We start from the raw sequence: 16,162 nt of genomic DNA, 5'->3' as shown, positions 1-16,162 counted from the left end.
AATGTAGGGATCTATGTTAATGCTACAGCTTCAAAATGTTGCAACCTCAGTGAGAATCTACAGCAGAAACAAAGCAGCAGGTATTCACAGTGACTTGGGAGGCGGAGGGAGGGAATGCAGCAGCAGGAGAGCATTTAGAAAACAGACTAGGTTTCTATATTTATACAGAGATGAGGAAAGGAGAGTGTGTGCGTGCATGCCTCTGTGTGTCTGTCCAGGTCACTGAGAAGACTCCTGCAGAAAGACAACAAGCAGAAATGAAGGCTGTGGTCCTTCACTGTGGTGACAGGAATTTCAGGGCTTGTGGAGGGCATTAATGTGCTTATGTGGAACCTTTTAAATGCAGAGAACAGAGTGCTGAAACCCTTTGCAGAGTATAAACTATGTTAGATTTTTAACTAGTCTGATGGTTTCTGCAAAGGAATCATAAATATTTTCACCTGTTTACAGTATCATTTGTTGAGAAAACTAAGGCTTCCAGATCCTCTGCAGGAAATGCACAGTGTATTCAGAGTCCATTTAGTTCTGTCATTATGCCATACCTGGAATGGGGAGCATTGTGTCTGTCTCAGGACTTGCTGATTACAGCACAAAGCAAAGAATAAGATGAGAAGGTGCTGTTTTGTGGGAGAGACTGACAGGTGTAGGGTGAGCTAAGGACAGTTTAACAGTGTAGTTCCTGACTTGCACAGAGCATCTTTGAACAGAGGAAACATACTGCCCCTTTCTATGGGTGCCCCCTGTGAGCACTATGCAGATATCTGACTGCTGGCAGCAAAGGCACTGACCTATCAGTGCGACTACTCCATCTAGATCTCCTTCCAGTTCTCTGCCTGTGTCATCTGGTGCTTTCATGGACTTTGGGGCAGTACAGATGCATCCTCATGTGCTGGATGGGATGTACTCTGAAGGTCTGTCATCTACTTTAAGGGATATACTGGGAAAGATGAGAGGGTAGTGTCTGTGCTGTTACCTCATGGGGGCTAAGCTGTCTGCTCAGCTCTCTGAGTGACTGAAGCAGCTGTCGTCACACAGGGTCTCAGAGCCTTGCCTTGGGTGAGTGTTGTGAGAAATGCTGCGCTAGGCTTTCCAGGCATTTGACCCTTCCATCTGCAAACATGCTGCTATTACATGCAGTGTCTTTTCAGAGAGTTCAGCAGCTTGTTGTCCTTCCTCAGTCACCAGCTGCAGGCACTGCCTCTCAGGCCTGAGCTGTGTCCTAGCATGCAAACATTGCTGTGCTTGGAGAAACTATTCTGCTGAGCAGCAGATGCTAAGTTCTTCCATAGCTCAGAAGAAAGAGAGGCTTGTGCTGATGCTTTGGATGGACATTGAAAATGACTGGCTTTCCTGCTGGAACTGGAGGGTCCAAAATCAGCCAGTCACATTTGCTCCATTGCTCTCTTTAATCTTTTAAAAACAGTGTTAAGCTGGTGTTATGAGCATGTGGAAAGATTCAGAAACTACCAGCCTTTTTAACACCTCGTATTAGTTGGCTGGGAGAGGCTAAATCTTACCATGCAATGTATCAAAACTGTGAAATTATATTGCAACACAAGGCAAATTCTTAAGTCAGTTGTCTCTGTTTTTGCAGGTGTCACACAAGCTGTAGTGATGGAGCGGAGAAATGGCTGCTTTGGGCTGTTTCTTGCTTCTGCTGGATAGCATCTGTCAGAAATTTAGGCAGAGATGAGATGCCATCCAAGCTCTCTTTTTCCATTCTTCTGAATGGGAGGGGAGAGAGTAAAAGGGATCTTCCTTTGGTCTGCCTGGGAATCAGCTGTACACTGTTGATGACTGAAGTGTGAGCTTTTACTGTGTGCTGTAGTTATATGACACCTCTTTTTCTTGGTTCTTACTCTGCTATTTGAATCAATAATGTTCTACTGTAAATTACTTCCATTACTTTGGTTATACGAGTAAATAGTGTGCTCTTAAATAACATGCTTAACTTCAATAACCCAGTGTCCTTGACTTGTGAATCTCTACATGGAGTTTCTCTTGGTTTGGGGTGTTTTTTTCTCTGTCTTCCTCTCTTTCTTTTCCCCCTCCATTTACCTTGTGGTGGATGAAAGTGCTCAATCTGGCAGTGGGCATGGGGAGTGGAGTGTGTGGTGATGATGTGCTAGAGACTTCTCAGAAAGGGAAAACTTACCTAATTAGCTTTTGGTGTTGGATTTGCTTTTACTGCAGTGGGGAGCAGTTTTGCTTTCCATCTTTAATGATGAAACAGAAGTTATATCTGTGGGCCACTGTCCTTGGCATGGGAGCATTTCAGCTCTAGGAGATGCCTGCATGGGATCTGTATTTGGCCTGCAGGCTACAATTTTCTAAGCTTTTTTGTTCTTCAGCTCTTTTCCTGGCAGAACCATTCCAGTTCACAGTGACAGTAGATTTGGTCCAAGCAGGAATTGCTCAGTGGAGCATGGCATGGCAGCTCTCTACACGCAGCTTGGACATGCCACCGTGCTGATGCATAGCAACGTGCTCCTGTTAAAGAGCAACTGATGGTCAGCAGGCTGACTCCCTTTCTCTGGGTGCTGGGAAAAATGCTTCCTGTCAAGCCCCCTGTCAAATGGCTGCAGAGCTGAGGTTGCAGTAAGAGGAGCTGCAGTATCACAGGACAAAGGTATAAAATATCTGCTGCCCATCAGTACTGTATCAGCAAAACTCCTTCTCAAAACTTGTGAACTCATCCCTGCCAATGGTGAGATGTGCCTCTTGGACCTGCCAGCAGGAGCTCAATAAGGCATAGACAAGATCACCCTCTCTCCATCCAAAATGTGAGGCAGCAGCATTCCGTGTCTCCTGGCATTTCAGCAGGGATCAGTAGCATCTTGCCGTGGGGCCTCCCAACACACTATGGGACAACAGCAGCAGCAGAGGGGTCGTGTGGGGGACATGGATTCTGCCTTCCTTTGTTCTGCCACAGACACTGTGGGTAAATTGCAGATATTTGAGCAAAGAGCTGGCATCTTTCATTAATTCACTTTGCTTGAAAGTCATGCTTTAGAGCTAAGAGTTCTGTGAGGACACTTGGAGCAAGCTGATCCAGAGGCTCTGCTCACAGCTGCAATAGTGAAGCAACTTGTTTATGAAGCTTGGAGATACGGTCCATTCACTGTGAAGGGGCATTGCATATTGGGAGTTTTAGTCTGAACAGGCTTTGTCTATGCAGAGGTGGTGTGTCTTGTCCATTTTGCTGGAAATAGGTGCATCATTGCATACAGAGGAGCAGAATGGAAGGTGCCCAGTAATAACATATGGACCTTTAATTTGTTCTTGACAGAAATAATGTATTGTAACATACTGGGAGAAAAAAAAAAAAAGCAGCTCATCAGAGGAGGAAGTTCCAGAGTTTCCTTTAGTGGTCTTGTGAGATTTCTGGAAAAAAACCAAACACTGAACACAGCAAGTAATGTACTTTTTGTCCTCTTTCTGGAGCTGCAGCCACTGCAGTTTGCTCCCCAACCTCAAGCTGTCAGCTGTTTACTGCCTAGCTCTGCCAGCAGGTTACTGGGATAATGTTAGGCTTGTTTAGTGGTGCAAAATGCCTGGAAAATATGCATATATAATTTTTGTGTTTAAATTAAGAGGTACATGACATACCAGTGATGTGATTGGGAGCTGCCAGGAAACAACAGAGAATCACTTGTGTGCCCAGTCATGGTAGGCTATGTTTTTGAAGACCAGCATGAACGAACATGCATACAAACATATTGTTTGGATGATGTGCCTCCAAAGAGGCACTAAGTGTTGTAAAGAGGTAGGAGAACAGGCTAGAATGCTGGAGGCTTACAGAAGGCCTGCATTCCAAAACATGGTCAGCAGGTAATGCAGGAAAGCAGCTGTAATGGAACTGGTGTGCTCTCATGTCTCTGCTACTGTGGGCATCCTGGCCAAAACACGTTTCTCAACCTCTTCCTGCTGGCAGGTGAAAATGGGTCCTCTCTTCTTTTAAAAAGAACTTGAAGAAGCCATAAAAGAAATAATTAATATTTTTTATTTACTTCAAAATTCCATTTACAGGCATGCACAGCCAGAATATTCTCTGTAAAAGAAGTCCTTAGTGTTTCCTTCAAGTCCCTTGTTTCTCCAGTTCCTTGAGTTCTCTGCAGCATTCCTGTGGTCTGCTGAAGGCTGCCTCCTCTTACTCTGGGTATGGGAACACTAGTTTAGTGAGAGGGCAAATTAATATACAGGACACTTTGCAATCGTGGAGTAGGCTGAGTCTTAAAATGGAAGTGGTGGAAATGGCAGAGTGCGGGACATAGCTGTTCTCTCTGTAGGAAACTACTTCAGGTTTCTGTGTTTCATATTGTAAAGCAAATTCTGTTAGAAGTCTAGCACAAAACACCTTGAAATGTTTCAGATCTTCCCCTGTGTCCTCACATTTCAGAGCTTCTTGGATCTGGTAGCTCAGTAAGGGCACGTGGTGTGTGGGGTCTGGTGTTTCCTGGCACTGACAGCACTGTTATTTTGCAAAACCTGAGGGAATCCTAGTGCTAATTGCTACGAGAATATTCATCCTTGAAAGTAAGCAATTGTGCAGGCCTCCTGAGCTTGGAGGTGTCCTTGCAGTGCAGGGGACCTCTGGAGAGGGGATCAAACAGCCAGGTCTTCTTGTGGTTTGCACAGTCTGTTTGTCATTTGGAATGGCTTCCTCTGCCGCTGCTGCTGGTGCAATGGGAGCTGGGCACAGTGTTCTGCTGCGTGTGACTTGGCTCTGCTGGCTTTTCTGTGGCCCCACTGCTCTGTGGCTGGCACTCTTGTGGTACTCAGGTGCCAGCACTTGCTGCTGTTCCTGATAACCTGGAGTAACAGCATCTTATTTTTGAATCATTGAGGAGGGAAGGGGTATTTTTTATTAATAACCCAAATTACCCTGTGAAACAGCAGCTTGTCTGATGTTAAATATTAAAGTCCACTAAGTGGTGAGCCAGAGCACAGAAACAACAGCAAGGTGGCAACGACTTGCTGTGGCAGGAGATGGCAGCGGAGGCTGCCAGGGCACTTAATCCCTGCTTCTTGCAGAGTCTTCCATCTTCAGGGCAGTCAGGTGCTCCTTCACGCAGCTCCCCAGCTTCTCAATGGCATTTTGCAGGCTTTAAACAGATCAGCACATCAAAGGCTGGCGGATCCTCTCTCTGGCGTTGCCATGGCAGCAGCAGCTGAGAGGATTTGGATGTTTCTGGGATGGGATTGTGCTGCTGGATGTGTTGGGGCAGAGCAGGGCTCTCCACACGCTGCTGTCCAGTGTCATCACAGACACAGGTGTCCCTGGTGCTGCCAGCAGCGTGTGGATCTCTTGCTGTGCTGGGATGGTCTGCCCCAGCCCAGGGTGCTGTGATGCCAATCTCTGCATCCCAAGCACTCCCCTCCACTCCTGCCTTCTGGGGGGGAGGACGGGGACCTTCCCATGCTGCACCACACGTGGAACTGGGTCAGCTGAATTACACTCTTAGAAATGCCTGTTTTTCTCCACTGGCTCTCAAGGGAGCAGCAAGCCCTGCTTCAAGCATTGCCTCTGTAGGTGCCTAGCACTGTTATGGTGAGATGTCTGCCTCAGGTGCCTCTTCTGTTTCCTGCAGCTCTGCACAGGCTGGATGGGGTGGATTTCCAGGAGTAAACATAAAGCTGAGCTTTGAACAGTGTATAAATGTAGCATAGGTCCAGCTGGGCAGCACACTATGGCAGCAGGATAAAGGGTCTGCTGCTGGCCTTCCTAGTCCATCAAGCTGTGCTTCCTTGGCAGAACGCCCTGTCCTGCTTACTGTGTGCTGAGAAATTGCCCCTGGGAATTCAGTGATGCTCTGTGAGCATTTCTCTTTTGGGTGATCCTGGCATCTCCAGCCAGCGTCTGCTGAGGGGACAGGCACATGGGTGACACATTCTGAGAAGTGTCCTTTGGGTACTCAGGAACAGCTGGGTGGCATGATGAAGGAAAGAAGGTAATTTTGAGCACCCTGCCAGCTCCTTGTGCTGTCACAGCACAGAGACCCACTGTCAGGATCTACATTGCTGCAGTTCTGACCTCTGCCTGCATGTGCAAGCCAGAGGAGCTGGGGAGCACATCAGAGAAGAAGGAAGGCAGGCAAAAGGATGTTGTTGACAGGAGTGGAGCAAAGACCATGAAAGTCATTATAATAAATTAAATTTTGTCTTTATACATTTACCCTGAAGTAACCCTGAGCTGATTTTGCTGCCAGGCTGCAGGAGACCTGTGGGAGAACAAAACCTGATTTGTTCTGTAGTATGGATTCATGGGAGCACTTTAGGATCCCCTGCTGCTGCCTGTGCAATGACTTGCCAGTGCCTGTTCCCTAAATTCTGCCTCGTCCTGCTCTGCAATGCAGAATTGGATGCTGGACTGAGAGCAAGAACTGTCATCCACTGCTGACATGCACAAGTTTCCAGAGTCCAGATCAGTGTAAGCTGATCAGGAAGCACTGTTCTCTGGTCCCATTTTTGTTCTCTTTCATTCTTGCCACCCTCCATCGAGGCTTCCCTTGTTTGCAGGTGGTGCTGGGGTGGCTCCCAGCGAGTGTTACAAGCTGGCAGCAGGTCAGTGGGCTTCAGCGTGTTCTGGAAGGGTGGGCAAAGCACAGGGACCAGCTCCTGCCAGCCCCAGGAGCAGCCTGCTTCCCACTGCTGTCCTGACAGCACCTCACGACTGGGAGAGCAGTGAAGGGGGATGAACAGATGTCAGGCTGCCTCCTGTGTTACTGCTGTGTCTTTACTGCAGCCACACATGCTCCTGGGTAGGGAAGCCTCATGTGATTACTGGAGCAGTTGGAAGGGCCTCAGCACAGCAGTACTGAGACTCCAGGAACCTGGCTTAGCCTCTGTAGAGGCTGTGTTAGACTCACTGGATGTCTCAGCTGGAGGAAATTTCAAGCAACGTGACTGAGAGAGCGAAGCCTGCTGTCCTGAACTCCCCACAGCAAGGGGACTTCAGGACATGTCCTGGACTGTCTGATTCATGATCTCTCTGCAATGAACTGCAAAAGGTCTGAGTCCTGCCTGGGGTAGCAAGGGGCGATGTGGACAAAGGCAGTGTGCCCAGAAACCTGAGTGGTTGTTCCCATCTTTATATGTACTGTTACAGGCACATTAGGCTGCAGGGCAAGTGAGAACACCAAGCAGGGCTGCCCTGGGAAAGGCCACAGAGGGGCTGGCTTTGCAAGAGGCCAATTTGACTCCTTGGTTAAGGAGGGTTGTGTGAGCGCGTGTGTTGTGCATTAATCTGCCTGTCATTGGAATTCCTCCATCTTTTCTCATCATCATTGAGCCTTTCTCTGAACTTGATCCCTGGTGTCTTCTGGAGGTCAGATGTGCAGTCACTGTACCAGGAGGACCTCACTATATCAAGCTCACAGCATCCCTCTCTAGACGCTGTTCAGAAAGCTACTGTCGGGCTGAGCCTGCAAATGGCCCCACTATCCTGATGATGAGTTCAAAAGCATTTTCCTGATGTTGTAGGAAAAAAGGCTGCTGTTCCAGGAGCCCAGAGTTTGTTTTCCAACATTTGGGTGACATTTGGAGAACAGTAAATAATTTGCTAAGTGAGTTATGGGAAAAGTCTCCTCTGTTTTCTTTGGCTTTAGTGCAGTGTCCTACGTGTCCCACACTGTGGAGCTGCATTTTTACAGCACATATTGGGGGAGGAATGGTGGGGACTGGGTTAGGAACAGTGGTAAGAGAGACTGTGTGGGAGCTGTTACTTCCAGACAAGAGTGGCTCATAGGGTGGGTTTGTGGGAGAGATTTTGGAAGAGCCCTCTGCAGCACAGTGGGTTAGCACTGGTATGGGTACCCGAGTGCTGCAGCACAGAGGTCTGGCTTTCCCAGCATGGTGTCTTCTGTTATGCTAAGAAAAGCAGGTAAATGAGCCATTGTGAAGCTGTTGCAGATATATCGGGGCTTGTTTGTGACTGCTACATCCATGAGTGCAAAGCTGGTGTGTCCAGTGCTAGAACAGTTTTGTCTGTACCTGTGCTGAAGGGATGGTGGCTGCTAGAAGCTTTGTGCTGCTGGGAGATTTTCAGTTGCAGGTGCATGGTGAGCACCTTTAAGAGCAAACTTGGAGAGAGAATGATTTGTTCAGATCCCATTCTTTGGAGAAGGATTCATCTAGGCTTTGGAGAGGAGTAATTACACTGGATTTTTGCTGGCGGCATGGAAAGTTCACTTTCAGTAAACACCCTGACATCTGCTGTGTGGTAGCTGACAGAGCTTTGAGGGGCGGGTTCCAGAGGGGCTTTGTTCCCAAATTTTTACTGCTGAAGCCAGTGAAAACTGCTGATGCTGCAGACTTTCAGTGAAAAAGGTCCACTGGGAGAAATAAATTAGTTGATCTCCTTCAATTTTAGAACAATAGTGAGACTCACATTAGCTCTGCTAGGTCAGTGGAGCTCTATCCTCACTCCCATTCTGCAGAACAGCTCGCTTTCCAAAGCAGTGTATGAGTGAGTGTTTCTGGGACTCTGCTTCTCTCATCCGGAGGCATCTTATGTAATTGAATTAGACCTCAGGACAAGCTGCTGTGCAATGAAATCATCCTAAATGCTGATCAGTGAGAGCAGGGCTGTGGGCATACAACAGAAATGTGCACATCTCTTCTGAATCATTCATTAATTACCCTTAAATGGAACTCATGGGTTTCAAGATTTCAAGTGAGTTTTCTACAGATCTGAGGGAGCCACCAAGCTTCTTGCTGATCCTGCTATTCTTTTAATTCTGCCCAGTTGCATGCCAGGTCTGTCCAGAGGAAAAAAAATGGAACCTAGGAGAAAATACTTTGACAAATCTGAAGATAAGAGGTTTACAGAAATAGTTTCTAAGTCCTTGTCAAACTGCCTGAACTAGCAGGACTGAGCAAGAAGGGCTTGGTGCAGACCATGGCATCTAGGTACATTGCAGACCTCAGAGACATGGTGACTGCTGAGAATAAAGAGACATGAGAAGTGTGGGGTGAGATCTGAGTTCTTGCCCTGCTGCTTGATGCTCAGCAGCAAAGCAGATTTCTTTCCAAGAGGAGCAGAGTGCAGCCTGCCAGCTGGGGACTAGGCATTCATCTGCTCTCGCAGGAGGTCAGTCTGCACTGCCTCCAGGCACGCACTGCAGCCAAGTGCTGGATCCCTCTATCCTGAGATCCACAAACAGGCATCACACTGAGGCATCCCACTGGATCTGTAATCCTGCCGTTACAGCAGGACGAGTGGATCCAACAAGATCAATAGCTGGGTTGGGTTAAATGCAGCCTGATAAGGGTCTTGTTATGTCTTTCAGATTGGTACCTGGCTAAGTGAAGGCAGGAATCTGCACTATAAGCAGTAATTAAGAAGTGATTTGCCCTTGGCCCATATTGAGGGCATAATGCCAAATTCCAAATTCCCAGAACTGGGATTTTTCAGATTCAGGCTGAGTTAGGTGAACTGCCTGGTCTCTAACAGGGGGAAAAAGAGTAGATGTTTATCCTGTGGGCAAGATGTCTTCTGGTCCACTGGGTAGGAGAGCAGGATGCAGAGGCTGCTGAACACCTTCTATCCGTGCAAAAATCTTCTTTGCAGCCAGGAAAGCACATAACTAAGCAGTAGCATAAACAATGGGCCATTAATATTCCTTTCCTTTGGGAGCTCTGCAACTCTTTCATGTCTTCACTCTGCAAATCTGTCTTCCTGAGTTTTTATTCGTGGATGAGTATAAGTGAGACAAATGTGTGATGAATTTTCAGTTGCTTTGCCTGGCTCATCTAAATGATGAGCAAAAAGAACACCTTATGACTCATGTCATACTGTGCCAGAGAGGTACATGCTATGACGCTGACTGCTCAGTATGCATGCAAGGGGAGGCAAAGAGCTGCCTAAACATCCTGATTTTGGGCTGCTTCCTCTCCAAGAACTAAACTGTAGTTATGATGGCACAAGGCAGCTGTCTCTTCATCTCCAAAATCATGCTTTTAGTGGCAGAAGTGCACAATTCAAGAAACATAAGCTGAAGAACACCTATTCAATTTGTATTTCTGGATTTCCTTTGGGAATGTCACAGCTCAAATAGTTCTGAACTGATAGATGACCATGAAACAGTTTCTTAGATCAAGAGTAGGATGGGGAGAGATTTCTTATGTCTATTAACTGCTGAGCTTTGCAAACCTAATCCATAGGATTTCTTCCAAGTTTTCATTTGTCCTGGACTTCCGGGTGTTGGTTTTCAGACTCGTATGGGGAGAATTACTGTTAAATTGGCTTCTCCCCCACAATAAAGGAGATGGACAAGCAACTAGGGAGAGAGCAAAGGCTGGAAAATGTGTATAGCAAATCTTTGTGCCCCTCCCACCACATAACATTGCATAGCTCATCCTCTGACAGAAATGAAGAGCAAGTGTCAGTGTGGACCTTCCACATGCTTCCTCTGTTGCTCATGGCTGATGATTCCAGAATTTTGGAAGCTAAAGGGATTAGCCATCTGAGAGGTGAGGCACCAGCAGCTCCTGTGGACTTCCTGTGAAATTACGGATCTTCATGCTGGAAACCACAACTGCCACAGGAAAGCAAACCTCAGCTTTGCTGTGCTGGGGGACTGCCTGCTCTGAGCAGCAGCGTGTCTAGTTCAGCACTGCAGAGCATTGTTATCTGCTTATTTATGCCTACATCACTGCTGTTCTCACTTAACAGGAGGAAGCAGCCTGACAGCAGCACTGTTTTTCATCCCAGCTCTCTCCTTGCATGAATCTGAGTACCTTCCATTATCCATGGCTGGGCAGCAGCAGCAGAATTGCTAAGGATGATTTAAATTATTCAGCTTCTGTTGCTGACTCAGCTTTAAAACTGCATCCACATTTCCCAAGATAACAGCTTGTTGGCCAGAACCAGGGAGCCTGACTACTCCTTGGAACCTCAGCAGGTGGCAGGAGCACAGGGAGTGTTTTTCTTTGTAAGCAAAAAGGGGACATACAAGGAAAGGTGAACCCCCTTATCCCTGTACCAGCAGGACAGGGTGAGCACTCAGCAAGGAGCAGCTCTCCTTCAGTGACTTCAGCCCTGGACCCATCCTGGCATCATTTCTCAAGCTGTTGAATGCTGCATCTCTTTCCCTGGGCATAAACATATGCAGCTTCCTCAAAATATTGAAGCCCTCTGTTAAAGCAAGTTATTTATCCTTCTCCAACGTAATGAGTTTAAGGCACACACTGTGCTCTCCATTCCCTTAAATGAAAGGAAAAGAACAGCTGAGCACAGAGTAGCAGCAGCCAGCAAAGTGTCTGGGGCTTGGAGATCCCTTCTCCAGTTACATGGAAGGTAACAACCCAGAGGAAGGAGACTTACATTCCTTCACAGCCACATCATAGTGCAGCTGAGGAGTTTCTCCAAAGGTCAGAGGCAGAATTTTGTATCTTGAAAAAACAAAACTCTCTGTAGCTGAAAGAGTAGTTTTCTTTAGAGACCTCCCCCTCCTTCTGAATTTCTGACAGAAAGCTTCTCTCTGCCACACTAGCTCTACACTTGCTGCTGGAATTCAATGTTTTTACCTCAGGTGTAAACCTGGAATGCAGTGGCACTGAGGCACCAGGGCTGCTGAGTCTCATCCCAGGACAGCAGAGGGAGAAATTATTTTTCCTGTGGGTATGATAGATATAGCATCCAGGGAACAACCATTAACATGTTTCTCTGGCCCTCAGAGACCTGCAAACTTCCCTGCCCAGCACTCTTGAATTTAGGCAATTCTCTGATTTTGCTCTGCTCTGCCTCAGTGGTGGGAACCTGGGGCAATTCCTTCTCGCTGCCCACCATGTGGCCTGTGGGCACATCCCCAAGCCCCCTGTGGTTACCATTATGGCACCCACAGCAACCACAGCTATTTCCAGCTCTGCACACAGAGGTTTCCTTCCCTCCTCATGCTGTGGCTGTGGGCAAATGATGTGCATGAGGGAATCCCAGGCTGGAGCCAAAAGCTGAGCACCATGTCCCTTCCTGCACTGTGGACGTGGCATCACTAGAGGTAGATCCAGAAATCTGTAGGACTGGGACAGTCTGACACTGCTCATCCCTTGCAGCCAAGGGGTTTTGCCACCCCAGAGATTGTCCCAGCCCTGAGTTTGCCTGTAAAGGGTTTAAGGTCACCACTGCTGGTGCTCACTGGTGCCAGAGGCTGCACAAATCAAAGCTAAGTCATAGTCCCTGTCTGAGAGAGCTCTCAATAGAAGTGGTGGGCACCCACTCAGCAAACAGATGGAGCAATCCCATGGGCACTTTTACACTGCTTTTCCCTGAGGTGTGATAGGTAGGAGTTAACCCCAAATGGATTTGAGGGCACAGGTCTTGTTCCTAGGGCTTTGCCAAGTATGTGTGTTATCCTGGTGGCTGCAGGACCTGGAAAAAGTTTACATTATGCTGGGGTGGCAACTCTGAACAGGCTCGTAAGCTCTGCCTGGTAAGGTCCTGTCTTCAGGGTGCAGATGACTCATATTTGCATTCATGACATGCAGTTATGTGGGGGGGGGGGAAATAAGCAGGATGTGAGACACTGATGATGTTGCTCTGTAGGTTCAGAGCAGCAACACTTTTTAGAGCAAATGTAGAGTGCCAGCCAGCAGTTGCAATGCCCATCCTTTTGACAATTAACATGTGAGGTCTACCTGAACTGGAGGTGGAGTCTAACACAGCTCAAATTCCAGAGGGATCCCAGTCTTCCAGGGAAATGCTGAATTGCACTGGACAAGGGGAAAATTTTTTCCTTAGACTGAGGTAAGGACTCTGCTTTGCTCTAATGCTTCAGCATAGCCTTTGCTCAGTATAAAAATCTCAATTTCTATGTAATGCAAAGCATTTTTCCAATCTAACAGGTACTGTTGGTCAACTTTTCCTGCTCTCAGCTGATATAAGCTTGCCTAGTGGTGGGCTGGGCTGTTTTATAGGAATTCCCTAGGGAGATACAGCTGGCAGAGCTGTTGTTTTTCCTCTCTGAAGCTGCAGGTATCACAAGCTGTATTTATCTGTATGCTGCCCAGGCCTTTCCAGGTGTGATCACCTCATGGCCTTGCATTCACCGGTTTGGCCCTAGTGCCTGGGAAGAAGTGCCTTGGCCTCCTTGGACCTGCCATTGGCGACAAGGGCCAGGTGAATGTAGGCAGACATAGAAGCCAAGGCGAGCGGCTCCGCTGCGGTCCCCAGTGCTTTGGAAGATGGCCCCAGCTGAGGGTCTGGATCCCAGATGGGGCTAACAAAACACTAGCAGAAGGATGCTCCTGCCAGCCAGAAGGGCCCGGGGAGCATGACTCTGATGTGTCCCCTGGACCCTGAGCACGAGGAGCGGGTGGGATGGGAGCGGTCTCCAGGAGGTCTGTTCCTTTGAACAATTGCTGTGACTCCCTTGCGTGTCTTTCAGAGGGGGCATGCATCAGCCACTGTGGACCCCTTGCCTTCTTGCTGCAAGCAAGGATCTCCTGAAGGGATGCTGGAGCAGGAGTCTGATGTGCAGGTAGAAGGGGGGAAGGGGCGCGTTCATTGTATTGCAGCAGGCTCCAGGCCCTGCAAGGGGCCTGGAGCTGCTGTCACTAGACCTCATTTGCCACTTCAGTTCCATCTCGGTGTCCTTCACTTGGGACTGTGCCCAGCCAAGGTCTGCAGAGAGCAGTGAACAGTCTGGAGTCTTCTGCTAACTGCCTCTGGCCCAGCCTGCTTTGTGCAGCACAGACCCAGAGGCCGTGTGGTTCTGGCCACAGAGCTGTTTCATGATGCTTTGTATTTCTGAAGTTTCATCTTCCCTTGTACCGGTTGAAGAGCAAGGTTCACGCACATGAGCTCCTCCCTGTTTACAGCTCACAGATATGTTTATGAAGTGTGCTTCAGGCATGACATTCACTGAACACTTCGTGTCCAGCCTGGCAGCTCTCCCAAAGCCCCTGACGTGGGACAACCTGTAATCTCCAGACTCCAGGCAGGAGCCTCCCCATGGTGCGGAGATGCAGGCAGGCGAGTGCGAGTGGTGATAGGGGCAGTCCCACTGCTGATAAACCTCTTCCAGACTGGCTGCACACATTTGGGTCGGCCACAGCGTTCAGTGTAAGTGGGCTGACCAGAGCTGCAGACCCTGGCTGTCCAGGGTGAGCTGACCACCTCCTGCAGGGATGCCATGCCTGCATTACTTGAGGGTGAGTACTTGGGCATGGTAAGGGGCTCGCTGGGCAGCGCTAGGGGAAGAGGAATCAGGTCAGTGCTCGGGGTGTTGGTTTGCCTGTAGGAGTTTAGGCATGTCCTGGCCAGTAACATTGGCTTAACAGCCCTTGTCCCCAAAAGATTGCAGCTAAATGGACCACAAAATGGCAGGAAAGTTTGCTGCCCTTCTTCGGTTGCTAGGAACTTGCCTGAGGTCATGCTGGGAGCCTGTGGCAGCACCTGGTGTTAAATCCAGACTGGTCAGATCCCCCTGCTGCGATGCATACCTTGTCCTTCTCACTACTACTTTGTTGGCAGAAGGGAGGTTCACCCAAGAGTTGTTTTTTTGTGCTATTGAAATGGTAAATGTTGATTTCTGTGTTATCATCTCTCTTGTTTTACCCCCCCAAAGCTGTGGGACAGGTGCACAGGATGACGTTTCTCTCTAGGCACAGTGCTGCACTAGCTCTGCTGAGGAGCAGGTGGCTGTGCTGCTATGGCTTTGCTTGCGTGTCCTCACCGGGGATCAGCTGGCAGAGATATATTGCCAGGCCTGTGCTTCAGGTGCTTTCCTGTCAATGCTTTCTTCCCTGCATGGCTTCCGGAGGCTGCCCCCCAAGCCAGCCTGGCTGAAGCTGCCAGCAGTAAATCTGCAGCCACACACAGGGGCTGTGCTGCCATTCCACACGGGGTGTGGATCCTAGCAGAAAGGTCCCTTCTCACTGCTTTTGCTAGAGCACTCTCAACTCCCCAGTGTTCAGTGCACACACAGAGCCATGTCATGGTCCAAGGAAGGAAATGCATTAGGAAAGCAGGAGATAAAAAGCAGTTAGGATGCTGCTGCATCTCTCTCAGCAGCTGTAAACCCTGTTAGGTTGTTAGAAGAGGTGTAGTGCCTGAGCAAAAAGCTCTCGTGTATTGTCTTCACTCACAGTCTGTATATTTTCTGGTGAGGTAAAAATAGCTTTTCTTTTTCAGGATATGCAGGGAGCAGAGGCTCCTGCTAACATCAAAGGAGAGTGACAGCTTTCCCCTGGGTATGTGTGGCCTCAGCTGGCAGGAGCTGTAGCTCTGTCAGTTCTTGCCTGGCTTTGGCTCTGTGTGAAAGGAACAATATCCTGGTCTCCAAGCTCCCTGTTCAGACCTCTGGACCAGCCCCAGTTCCTCTCTCCACTTATTGCTGCTGGACCCAGTACTGTACTTCACTGGGGAAGTGATGGTTTGCAAATGACACGAGACAGAGGAAGGCTTTTGTAGAGGCTGTAGCACCAGGGGGTCCTTATCAGAGGGATCAGTCTGCTGCTTAGGGGCAGCTCCCAAGTCCTTGCTCCATGCAGATTAAGCTCTTTCTGATACCACCCTCCTCACAGTCCTGAACCTGTTCCAGCTTCAGCAGCTAGCAAAGGGGAACTGTGAGGGGGGAGGAAGGAGCCCAATGGCAACGCAGGTGCTGGCTGTATCTGAGTACGCTCAGCAGGACCGAGTTAACCTTGGCCCGGAACTGCACCGGCAGTCCAGAACTACCTCTCCTGTAAATAGTACATAAAAACAGGCTTTCCAAAAGCTAGGTGCTCATAATGATGTAATGATGGAGGACTGCATGTGATGGAGGGGCCAGTCTGGTGCCTGTGCCTGCAAGTGTGGCCTCTCTTTAGTACTTTCAAAATGCTAATTGCCTCCCTTCCCACAAACCTGCCAGGGGCCCTTCTTTTGCTTTGGGATTTCTCCTCTGGCAGTTGTGCTGAGTTCTCTTCCAGCTCTCACAGTCCCTTGCTGCAGAAACTTGAGAATATCTTTGATTTCCTGCATGCTCCAATTCACCTGCTGCAAGGTGGGGTGGCTCCCCCTTGCATTCTGGTCTGGGCATATAAGGCATCACTGTCTGTGGTACATTGGGGAGCCCTGGGATTATGGTCAAATGTCCACTCGACAGAAGGGAGCAGGGACAAGTGTTTTACTGCGGCTGGTGCATGAAATGAGAACAAACTTGCTTGGCAGATGCCTTCT

At 48.6% G+C, this 16,162-nt stretch overlaps 1 protein-coding gene across 14 annotated transcripts in view; it reads left to right on the top strand.

The window, feature by feature from the left end:
* The window catches only part of ANK1 (ankyrin 1), a 56,482-nt gene that overhangs the window by 9,525 nt on the left and 30,795 nt on the right, over positions 1-16,162 (top strand). For 10 of the 14 annotated variants that reach the window (XM_051640969.1, XM_051640960.1, XM_051640957.1 and 7 more), the window contains exon 2: positions 13,386-13,478. The exons of 2 other annotated variants lie outside the window; for them this stretch is intronic. In XM_051640969.1, the coding sequence (XP_051496929.1) occupies positions 13,386-13,478 (93 nt within the window). Of the gene's footprint in view, positions 1-13,385; positions 13,479-14,031; positions 14,152-15,133; positions 15,193-16,162 lie in introns of those variants that run through there. 2 more of the 14 variants (XM_051640966.1, XM_051640965.1) reach the window with 2 other exon arrangements.

Source organism: Apus apus, chromosome 26 (genome assembly GCF_020740795.1).
Source record: "Apus apus isolate bApuApu2 chromosome 26, bApuApu2.pri.cur, whole genome shotgun sequence".
NCBI lineage: Eukaryota > Metazoa > Chordata > Aves > Apodiformes > Apodidae > Apus > Apus apus.
Note: the sequence above shows the minus strand (reverse complement) of the source record. Positions and strands in the feature narration are given on the sequence as shown.